The sequence below is a fragment of the Thunnus albacares genome, chromosome 17 (genome assembly GCF_914725855.1).
Source record: "Thunnus albacares chromosome 17, fThuAlb1.1, whole genome shotgun sequence".
NCBI classification, from domain to species: domain Eukaryota; kingdom Metazoa; phylum Chordata; class Actinopteri; order Scombriformes; family Scombridae; genus Thunnus; species Thunnus albacares.
In genome coordinates this window covers 8,335,406-8,347,593 of record NC_058122.1, presented here as the reverse complement: position 1 = coordinate 8,347,593, position 12,188 = coordinate 8,335,406, and the positions used below count along the sequence as shown (strand labels likewise).

Here is a 12,188-nt window from a genome sequence, read left to right as displayed (position 1 = left end):
AAAATGTTTTCAGCAACTTTATTGAATTAAAAAAATACATAGAATATACTGAAAGATAAAAAAAAAAGTAAATAAAATAGTAAATAGTAAATGGGTAAATAGTCTATGACAAATATTTAAACAGTAATGTAGACAGAGAGAATAAACAACCAGGAGGGATTGTTGATTTGTGGTGTTACAGATATAGCTTTTAGTATTGAATTGTTTTAAAATAACGTTCAAATTCCTTACAGAAAATGTCAAAGTTGTAAAAAGCAAATAGCACGTTACAGTAATGCAAAGAAAAAAACAGTACACTGTGCCTTTAAGTTTTGCGACATGTCGTAAAAACGTCGCTATCGTAAATAATCACGTGGAAACATCATGGATGTGTTTGACAGTGCTGCAGATTATTGTATTACTACGTGTTGTCTTTAGCTAGATTTAGAGCACGTGTTGATGTTTATTTTTAAGAAGTAAAACAAGAAATGTTGTCCTGAAAAATAAGCGGCAGCTGACAGCTCAGGCCGAGAGTTGGAGCACCGCTGCTCTGTGTGAGAGCGTGTTTAGGTGTGTGGTGTGTGTGTGTGTACCTACTCACAATCTGCATCATGTTTGTATTGGTGGAGATGGTCGACACGGTCAGGATCCCTCCGTGGAACTTCCAGAGACAACTCAACGACGCCATAGCGGAGGAGCTCAACAAGAAGCTGGCCAACAAGGTGTGTGTGTGTGTGTGAGTGTGTGTGTGAGACACTTCAGTTACTAGTGAGCCAACACAACAGTGCAAAACTGAACTTTCAGCACAACTACATTTGCTCCTCAGGTGGTCTACAATGTTGGCCTCTGCATCTGCTTGTATGACATCACTAAACTGGAGGATTCCTATATTTTCCCAGGAGACGGAGCCTCACACACTAAAGGTATGATGATGATGATGGTTATGATGATGTTAAAACATACAGTAACTGTGAATGGGGCTCACTCCCCCCCCCCCCCACACACACTCTTGATGCAATTATTCATGCCCCAAGCCGTGTACTGTATTTTTATTCCGTCTTATGATTATATAAACATTGCCAAAAAATAGCAACTCTGTCATAACTGAGCCCTTCCCCTTTGTTTAGTGTGCTTTGTTTGTGCTCTATTAGCACAATAATTCTCCTTATGCACCTTTTTTCCCCTTTTCATGTGTTTTTTATGTCAATCTTGCTGAAGAGTTGAAGGAAAGTTGGTGTTAGGATTTGTGTCACCCCAAAGCAGAAATTAAACATTATTAACAGTTAACATCCTGATAGAAACACTCACTCACATACAGATCAGAGTGGGATGGTGATGGTGATTCTGGAGAAATTGTGTGAGAGTCACAAGGACACAGTGATATAGAGACACATTCACAGGTCTGCAGAATGCTACAGGTTGGGCTCAGGCATCAAAAAGAAACTCTCTGTATTGCTGCTGCTAGTACGCAGATCTCAGGTTACAGTCACAGCGAGGGTTGACGGACTGTCTTCTGACTCTTACCCACTGATTCGTTCCTTTGGTTTTTCTGTCAGTTCATTTCAGGTATGTTGTTTTCCATCCTTTCCTCGATGAGATCCTGGTCGGCAAGATCAAGTACTGCAGTCAGGAGGGAGTTCACGGTAATGTCTGCCAAATTCATTTTCAATACCCTAAAAATAAAAATAAAACACATTTTCATAATCAATTATGCTGACAATATTCTCAAATAAGCTACTAGTTGTTTGGTCTATTAAAGGACCAATGTGTAAGATTTAGTGGCATCTAGCTGTGAGGTTACAAATGAATACTACTTTGCTCACCCTCCCCTTCCAAGTGCATAGGAGAACCTATGGTGGCAGCAAAACTTGCAAAAAAATGCAAAAGGCCCTCTCTAGAACCAGTGTTTGGTTTGTCTGTTCTGGGCTACTGTAGAAACATGGCGGTGCAACATGGCGGGCTCTGTGGAAGAGGACCCGCTCCCTGTGTAAATATAAAGGGCTCATTCTAAGGTACCAAAAACACAACAATTCTTATTTTCAGGTGATTATAAACTAATTAAAATATATTTATGAGTATTATATTCCATGTCTGCCAAGTCTTTTCTGCTAGATGTCACTAAATTCTACACACTGGCCCTTTAAATGTCAGAAAATGGCCCATCTTATTTGCCCAGCACTCCAGGTGACGTCTTCAGATGTCTTGTTTTGTCTGACTGACACAAGATATTTAATTTGCGATAATATAAAACAGTGAAAAGCAGGAAATCCTCACATGGGAGAGGCTTGAATCAGCCAATGATGACATTTCTGCTTGAAAAATTACTTAATGAATAATCATTTATCAAAATAGTTCTGCATTCATTTTCTGTGAATTGACTAATCAGTTAATTGACTAATGTCTTCAGCTCTATAAGGAACAGATTAAAGGAAATTTGATAATTTGTTGTGACTTAACGTAATTGGATTATCTGATCTTGATCATTGTAATTAGTCGGCTGCAGCAGACAACATTGTTACTGTATTTGCCTTATTTATTTATTTTTGCTTTATTGTATTCATGTAGTAGTGCTGTCTGCCTAACCTTAACCTTTCCAGTTAAATGCATTAAATAAATAACCAAAGAAGAGTCCCATTAGGATCTGAGGTGTTCGCAGTTATTTGATACATAAGCACGAAGATGTCGTCTTTTCATGTTACACACTGTGTCTGTAGCAGAGAGGTCACATCGACAATATGAAAGTCTCATGTAACTGTCCTCCACTTCTCGTCCACTACTGGTTACATATACTGTGGACTCCAAGCAGCAAACCCAGGAGCTCTAGTATTAGCTGAGTCACACTTGGTTCATCATGGAGGAAAATATTCCCTTGCAGCAGAGAAAATGTAATCAATTACTCTGAGGAAAAACAGAAAAATCAGAAATATTTGGTGCATGCAGTATTTGCAGATATGTTAGTTTCTCCTATTGTGTGTTCATATTTTTCCTCAGTTTTTTTAAGCACACGTGACTTTTTGCTGAAAAGGTCTGGCTCTGTATCTTAAATGTTTTTTTTTTTAAATATAATGTAACGTTGAATATTTGAATGATAAAGAGAGCTGGTGTATGTAAAAAACAAACAAACAACAAGTTGAACTCCATCACAAAGTTTGAATTGTGCTCAAAATTATGAACCAACCTGCAGCCGGCCTAAAGGCTCACATGTCGTCCCTGCTTTCACCCGCAATAGACGACATAGAGGCTCTGTGGTGAACGCTGACTGCACTCTGTAACCGTTTGACCGTTTCTGTCTCACAGTGACGATGGGCTTCTTTGATGACATTCTCATTCCACCAGAGTCACTTCAACAACCCGCAAAATTGTATCCTCACCTCAAATATTCCTGCAGAGGAAGTGAAGTGATGTGATTTCATTTCAAAAACAGTTTTTCCACATATTTGTGAATTACACATTATTTGAATTGTACTGATCTAGAATTGATTGTGACCGTAGTTTAAGTATCTGCAGCTCCTGAGCTGTTGAGTTGTCCTTAGCTGCAGCCTCAGTGATGAAGCAGAGCAAGTTTGGCTTTGGGAGTACGAGACGGACGAGGGGGCTCATGACCTCTACATGGACCAAGGAGAGGAGATCCGTTTTCGGGTGACAGATGAAGTCTTTGTGGATACGTCACCGACCGGCCCTGCCGCTGCAGCACCAAGCACACCAGCACAACCGGGACAGTCGACAGCGCCACCAGCAGAGGTCAGCGGCGAGAAGAAAGAAGCACCGTACACTCTGATCGTAAGAACACACTTCATGACTGATACACTTTTACATCACCAGGAGATCTGCCCAAATAAAAACTATTAAACTGTGTTAAACTGCTAAAACAAAAGTAGCTCCACAACCATCTGACCCCTTGTGTTGTTAATGTTTCAGGGGACCATCTGTGACCCGGGGCTGGGGCTGCTGTCATGGTGGAACAGTTAGCACTGCAGAGGAAGAAGATGATATTTGGTTATTACGAACACATTGACTCTGATCTGATCATGACTGATCAGAAATGAAGGATGGTCAGCTGGAGACGCTGAGCCCTGTTGTTTCAGTACAAGACAGTCAAGAGACAAAGTCAAGCCGCTGTCTGAAGATCATGTTGGTGTCGAAGTGACTGATTTCACCTCTGTCACACTGAGACGGACTTTATTGTAAATACTGACCTTAACATACCAGCTTCATGTTTACATGGAAAATTTACCATTGATTGATGAACATTAATGTTCAGTTGGTACATTTAATATGAGAATTTGACCCTGAAATAAAAAGAAAACAAGAATAAATTAAGGCATTAATCATTTGAGTCATATAATCTGTTGAATCATAATAGCATCACTACTTTAGCACACACAGGTCATAAAACCGTGATAGTTCAACAAAGTAGGTTCTGTTTAAAACTGGGTTGAAAACAGCATCATTTGTCAGGGACAGATGGTGGTTTGTGGTGCTTAATGATGTAAAAACTTATTTGGACATTCTGAGTTTTAGTGGGTTAGAAAAGAGGCTGAGTGACATTTTTGTTGATATAAATTGATGTGTGGGTCTGATGCATTTGTGTCAACAAGATCCAAACAAACAAAAAAAAAAACATTTTGGGAATCATATTTGAAAGATTGACTTTTTATTTTTAGTAATGTGTCAACGCCACACATCTTCAGTTTATTTAACAGCTTTTTGTATTTGTTTTGTCTCAGTAAAAGGGCGTATCATCAGCGTGAGTGTTGTGATTTGTGAATTTGTCATTTTGTGTGATTATAGGAAATATATCAAAAGGGATTAGTGCCAAGCCTTTAAATCCTACAGTTTGAAGGGCAGTGAAGGGCAGAGTCCCGCTTGTTTATAACAGATCTGCACTCTTAATGATGGTCAGTATTAGTTTACAACTCTCTCTCTCTCTCTCTTTCTCTTTCTCTCTCTCTCTCACACACGTGCTTGTTGTGCAATCAGAAATGCAATGAGCTGTGTTTCATGTGACAACCGCATCAGTTTATGCTCGTCTCAATTGTCTGTGGTGAAACTAAGTTAGACTGTATGGATCAACATAAATAGATGGGTTGCATGTGACCCCCCCTCCCCACCCCCACCCCTACCCCACCCCCTCTCTCCCCCCTTCCCGCAGAAATACAGCCTACAGGAAGTATAGCTTAATTTACCATGTAAATAACTATTTATACTGCAGACTGTGTGGAACCATGTTATATACAGTACACACCTCAGGCATCTTAACTGTTTTTGGTGATTTTCATTAACTGAGTATTGTATGAGAATATACATTTGGGCAAATGCAAAAATCATTGCATTACTGGAGTAAAGTGTACCAAATAACAGCATTTGTAACAGAACAGCACAAAAACAGCTGCACAGGAAGTGCAATATGAACATCATAAAATCACTGCAGAGACAGAAAGAAATAACACAAGTGTCCACTACACTGAGCACACAGCTCCTCCAACAGATTACATGCATGACAAGGAATGAGGAAAGTCATTGTCTGCACACACACACACACATACACACACATACAGACACACACAGTCGCATCACGCCATCGGAATCTCCGCCAGCTGCGCAGACTCAGCAGCCCTCACACCGTCACATCAGGGTTCTCCGTCGCTCTGCGCGGATTTGGTCGACTTATTTATTTAATTACTCGTTATATAATCCACACCGACTTTGAACACACACATCCTCATACACTGATCGACCTCAACCTACCTGCAGTAAGTAACATTTCTGTGAATATGTGCATGTGGATGTGGCTGCAGAGAGGGGGGAGAGTGTGTCAGTGTGGCTTTGTTTTTGGACCGGGACAATTATTCCCTGCATGCCTGTAAGAGAAGAGCAGCTGAATGAAAGAGAGCGATTTTTAAAAGATAAATCTGATTGTATGGAGGACCGATCGTTGTCAACATTGCGACCATTATTTGCTGGTCTTTGCTCGCTTGTATGAACGGACATTTCACCCTGTTGTTGTCTTAAGTTATTGTCCAGCAGCATTGATTGTTTTTACGGTTTCCACACAATATTGTCAGTAACTGCAGAGACTGAAACTGTGAACCAGGATTTTATTTCTTTACGCTATTGGCTGTAACGGTGGGAGGCAGAGGGATGCAAAGAGATAAAATATGAGATTTTATGGTTAGGTTTTTTTTTTTAATGAAAATCAGCTGTCGGAACAAACTCCACACACACACACACACACACAAACACACACATTTCATAGACACATGGGTCGTGTCTTTTCATAGACACTGGGAAGAGATGTGTTCCCGACCTGGACCAGAGGAGCCACGACCCGCTTAATTTTGTCGCCTCATTTCTGCACATCCAGATGTCTCTTGCAGCTGCCTGTACATTAGTGTAAACTCTGTGTCTCTCTAAATGTTTTGGTCCACTCACAGTAGTTCCTCATTATGATAAACGTCTGTCTTTATGGAATAATTATGTTGAGACTCATAGTTTGAACGTACGAGCCACTGTGTATTTTATTGTAACCGTGTCCTGATGTAACGCTACATTATTATTTCTCTAGTACTACTGTGAGATATGTAAGTGTTCATTTGGGAACGGGGCACTGACGTCACGAACGCACCACTTGAGGCGGTGGCGTTCTGCAGCTGTTCTGACGTCACGCGCGTCTGCCTGCATCACCACAAGCAGAGGAGGAGTGGGCGTTAAAAAAAAACAAAACGTAACACACACACACACACACACACAAACACAAACAAACACAAACACACAAACATATAATTATTGCCCAGGCTGTGTTAATTGTGTTTCTAGGATGAATTCACCCTTGAGTACTGACAGGTAAATATATAGATAGATAGATAGATAGATAGATAGATAGATAGATAGATAGATAATTTAATAAATCACAATTGGTAATTGCAGCATTACAACAGCCAAGTTATGTAAATCATAAAAAATGAGGTAGTTCAGGAAAGAAATACAATAACAATCCATTAATAAATAAGTAACTATGAATACGACTAATTCTAAACTAATTCTAAAAGTAGGAACATACTGTGTGACTCTTGATATGTATTGAATATACACCGTTAAGGTAGTGCCCTGTAATCCATAGTGCAGTAATGCAAGGCAAGTAGATATGAAAATTTAATCTCTGCACTTATTAATACTATGCGTATAGCTTAAGAGATAAACCATGCAGTATAATCATGTGAGATTGCAGTGGAATGCAGCAGCTGAGCCAAAGGGAAACTTCCAAAGGCTCCAGGTGGAAATAATAGGGATGTAAAAGGGTATTCCACCAGTTTTACATCTCAAGTTTAGTCATGATGAGTACTAATGTTGTATTATATCTCCTGTGGCTCTGGAGGGGGCTTTGTCATGTCTCAGAAAATAACCCTGATGACATCTGGAATCAAGAAACGTTTAACAGACAGTTTGTGCTACAAACTGGAGGTGTAGATTTCGAAAAATGTGGGTGTTTACTGGTTTCCTGTCTGTCAAAGAATCGATTTCAAAATACTGCTGTTGCTTTATAAAGCACTAAATAGTTTAGGGCCGAAATTTCTAATCTGCTACTACATTACGAACCATCCAGACCTCTCAGGTGGACAGGTCTGCTTTCTGTCCCCAGAGTCAAAACTAAACCTGGAGAAGCAGCATTCAGTTTTTATGCTCCACATATCTGGAATAAACTCCCAGAAAACTGCAGGTCTGCTGCAACTCTCAGTTCTTTTAAATCACAGCTGAAGACTTTTCTGTCTGCCGCCGCTTTTAATTAAACCAAATTAGAGGGTTAATATTTTACACTGCACTGTAACTTTTATTCTCCTGTTTTATCTCTTCTTCTACTTAGTTTTTTTTTTAATTTTCCAAATTTAACACTTTTTAATTGCATTTAAATGTCTCTTTACATTGCTTTGTGTTGCTTTTCTATTCTGTCTTGATGCCTTTTATGTTCTATGTAAAGCACTTTGAATTGCTTTGTTGTTGAAATGTGCTATACAGATAAACTTGCCTTGCCTTTACCAGGCATCAACAGTCTGGTGGTCTAATGAAAACATGCTATCAAGTTGCACAATGCGAAATGTTGGATCCATAGTATGGATTAAAAGTCAGGATATCTTGGCCCCTGCTTGATCATCAAGTCTCTCTCTAGCAAGTCCCCCAACTTTATGGACACGCAATAGGCCACTAACTCACTGGAGTACCCCTTTAATGTTAGAAGGGACTTGATTTAAAGGACTTAAAGGAGAGTGTCACCTCATTTACGATCCTATTGGATGAAATGCTAATCCGATAACATATATTTGAGATAAAATTATAGAACAATATATTTCTAGACACCAGGTAAGAACACCTAAAAGGGATTTTCCCATGGTCCCTTAAATTGTTCCTGACTTGAAAAGGTTTTTTGTTGGTTGGTCCTCCTCCCATCAAGTCTAAAGACATATGACAACTCTTTCATCTCCCTGTCGTCTCTCTCCTCACAGCCAGTCCTCCTGACAGACTTGAATTGACAGCGCTGACCTGGATAACTGCTGAGACTGTGTCCCACACCGAGGCCTCTCCAAGCAGAGGGACTAACAGATACACCAGCGGACAGCCAGCGGTGCCAGCAGTTCATCAGCAGCCTGCAGCTCCAGCAGCAGCGGCAGCAGCAGCAGCATCCGTTTGAGAGGAAGCGTTCACACCATCCTCCCCCATCCTCATCTTCCTCTTGTCACATCTGACATGGCAGACCCCAGCCTCACGTCGCCCTCCGAAACCCCACTGCGCTCCCCCAACGCTCAGCTCACTCTCTCCTTCCCCTTCCTGAGGGAGGGGAGCCGGGTATGGGAGGAGAGGGCGGAGCAGGGGCTGCCTCGGGATCTGCCCAGCCCGCTGCCAACCAAACGCACTCGCACCTACTCAGCGTAAGTAGTAAGAGACCATCCTGTGCCAAAATGATTAGTTTATTAACCAATTAGTCAGTGTTGAAAAGTAGACATTTATTCAAACATTTATTCTATTTCATGCTACTTTTATACTTAATTGCATTTCAGAGAAAAATGTTTACTACTATACTTTTGACCCCCTACATTTATCAGTACCACGTTCTAAGTAAAGCAGTCTGTATAAAGGGTGTAACTAATGGCTTTATTAATGGTTAATTAATGATTCACTTAAGTTTTATGGCTCAGTTTAAGCTAATAACACTAACAAATTGTAGGTTGCCAGGTTGAGGAAAAATCCCTTTAGCTGGTAAACAAAAAACTTGGTCAGAGTTTTAACCATGTACCAAAGTACACTGTTCTAAACTGCTCTTCCTGAAACATTTTAAAGTAAGTTGTATGAAATGAAATTTTATGGTTAATGTGAGAATGTTATTGTTTTTCTCTCTTTGCCTGCAGTACGGTACGTGCTCACTCAGGTCCGGTGTTTAAGGGTGTGTGTAAGAACTTCTCCAGGTCACAGGGTCACGGCTTCATCCGACCCTCCCACGGCGGCGAAGACATCTTTGTTCACATCTCAGAGTAAGTGACAGCAACACTGAACACACTCTTAGAGGACAAAATCATACACATTTCTGAGTATAACAGCACACATGAGCTGAATTTCAAGCAGACACATAAACCTGCTGCAAATCTGCAGTTAAGACTAACAGGACTATAAGAGCTCAGCGAACAACACTGTTTAAGTGTGTACTTTTTTTAAAGGGAAAGCTATTTTTTCGAAGTCTCCTGAGACACTGTGACACCTGCAAAAAGTGGACGTGGCACAGAGAGTACAGCAACTTCTCTGTGCTGGTTTTATTGTACTTTTTTTATTCAGGACAAGCAGTACATCAAACTATAGCCTTAGCAAAAGCAAATCTGCAAAATGCCTCCAAACAGATTATTCAGGATGATCCAGTTATCTTTTAGACAAATATCTGCATCGTGGGTCTGAAATTCCAACTTTTATCTTGTCTTATTTTCCTCATTATCAGAGCTGTGGCAGATGTCTTTGATTGCTTCTATAATATACTGTATGCGTGTGTAACCAGACTCTGTGAAATAAGCTTAGTTGCTTTTTTGCATAGAGTGAGATGAGAGGATCAATACCACTCTGAAGTCTTTCTGTTAATTATGAAGCTGGCGCCATATGGCAATTGGCTTAGCTTAACTTAGCATAACACAAAGACTGGAAATAGGAAGAAACAGCTAGCCTGGCTCTCTCTAAAAATTCAAAAATATGCCTACCAGGACCTCTAAAGCCTAGCCTCTAAAGCAGAAGGGACAGGAAATTAATTATTTTGGGGATTTTCTTCTGTTGTTAAACTAGTTAGAAGTCACCACCTGTGCATTAACACATTTTGCAGGACGAAAGTGAAAAGAAAACCCCTAAAAAACAGATGTACGAGTCCTGTTTGTGCCTGTTACGTAGGCTGTTTTCATTTGTGATTGCATTTTCTCAGTTCACTCACACTTCATCTGTAACCTTTTTAAACAACAATACATTATGAAGCAAAACTCACCATATTTCTTCTCCATTTCAGCATCGAGGGGGAGTATGTCCCAGTTGAGGGCGACGAGGTCACGTACAAAGTGTGCCGGGTCCCACCTAAAAACCTGAAGGTTCAGGCGGTGGAGGTGAAGATCATACATCTCAACCCAGGGACGAAACACGAGACCTGGTCCGGGCAGATCATCAGCTCGTAGGCCTGAGCTCCAGGCCTGGTGGGTGGTGCTGGGCAGGGCTGGGTGAGGGGTGGTGGAGGTGTTGTGGGACTGATAACTTACATTCTGTGCTCAAATTCTTTTTTTTTTTTTTTTAATTTTTTAAACATGTTTTACCTACACAGCAAAGTGTCCAGTGTCTACTGCTCTGATAGTTTTGCCATGTATTGTTAGGAAGAAGTCACATTTGTTTTATTTATTCAATTTTTTTTTTGTTCAAAGTCAAATTTGAGATGGAATTATAAAGTCACCAGCGGGGATCCGACTTCTAAACCGAGAGGAGCTAGGGGGCCTGATTTTTCTTAGAGATCAGCTGTATGAAGTATTAAACATTGGGAAAACTGATAAACAACTGTGGTGCAGATCTGCAAACTGAGGCATGACCGCTGAGTGTACATGCAAGGAAGAGAGCAATGTACGAGAAAAGGCTAAATTCAGTTTTACTTCCCTTCTTTGCAGCTGTTATGCACTTGTTTACTTCACCAAAGTTTCCAGGATCACATGTTGGGTGCAGTAATTGGTCTGATGACTTATTATCTCAACCTACATACACTGTTTTACCGTCAAGTGCAGACTTTGGGAAGATGAGTACAAACTTTGAATTCAACAAGAGGATGTAAAAGCAAGTAGTTTAGAGAAATGCGGCTGAAGAGATTTGTGTTGCTTAAGTGAAAGAAAGATAACACTCTTTTGGGTTTCAGGCCACCAGTTAAGAAACATGACCAAAGAGGCCAAAACAAGAGGAAGTTTTATTTTTAAACGGAGAGGGGAATGTTATGAAGGTCAGAGGGAGAGTAAGAGAAATTCAGAAGGAAATCTACAGTTTGTTTTTATCAAAAAAAGCAGGAAGGGAGACCAGGACTGAAGCAGAACCACCACATTAAGGGATGAGTTCTCAATTTTCAAGTTTGTCTTAAAACAACAGTCAGGAGCCCAAATGAACACTGAAACATGTTTTTCTTGCTGGAATCATTCCTCCTCTTCATACTGACCATTAGAAGATCCCCTCATAATGCACTTACAATGTAAGTGACAGGGGACAAAATCCACAGTCCTCCTTCTGTGCAAAAATGTATTTAAAAGTTTATCTGAAGCTAAAATGAAGCTTCAGTCATCCAAATGAATCATATCAAATAGATATCTTTCAACTGTTGTTTTAAGACAGTTGAAAAATTGTGAACCCGTCCTTTAAACCTAAACATTTCAAAAACATAAAAAAGTATATATAGATATTTTACTGTGAATGGAAAAGTATTTTCCTGAAAAATGCATATCCTTGCTTGTATTGTCTCGTTTGTGGTTATTTATTTTCATAATTTATTTGATGATTTGTTCACATGTGTTGCAAGCTCTTTGTTTTGGGTAACACAGTTGCACTTAAAAGAATTGAACTTCCACTATGAAAACTGCCACATTGCTAAAGGCATCAGGTTTTACTCAATTTGTCGTCCAGTTTGAAATTTCCTGTTTTGAATGCGTCTGAAGCCACGAATTAAAAAAAAA

The 12,188-nt window shown here is 40.1% G+C and overlaps 2 protein-coding genes across 2 annotated transcripts; both read left to right on the top strand.

Moving 5' to 3' along the window:
• The first annotated feature begins 310 nt into the window (after positions 1–310).
• polr3h (polymerase (RNA) III (DNA directed) polypeptide H) lies at positions 311–4,724 on the top strand. Its single transcript, XM_044332524.1, has 6 exons — positions 311–701; positions 806–902; positions 1,536–1,622; positions 3,277–3,340; positions 3,525–3,759; positions 3,898–4,724. The coding sequence occupies exons 1-6, from the start codon at positions 591–593 to the stop codon at positions 3,946–3,948; spliced, it is 645 nt and encodes a 214-aa protein (XP_044188459.1). The 5' UTR covers positions 311–590; the 3' UTR covers positions 3,949–4,724.
• Positions 4,725–5,560: 836 nt separating this feature from the next.
• LOC122966112 (cold shock domain-containing protein C2-like) lies at positions 5,561–11,670 on the top strand. The gene is made up of 4 exons (XM_044330101.1): positions 5,561–5,732; positions 8,478–8,900; positions 9,378–9,500; positions 10,505–11,670. Exons 2-4 carry the CDS (start codon positions 8,719–8,721, stop codon positions 10,665–10,667), a joined length of 468 nt encoding a protein of 155 aa, XP_044186036.1. The 5' UTR covers positions 5,561–5,732; positions 8,478–8,718; the 3' UTR covers positions 10,668–11,670.
• Positions 11,671–12,188: the final 518 nt, after the last annotated feature.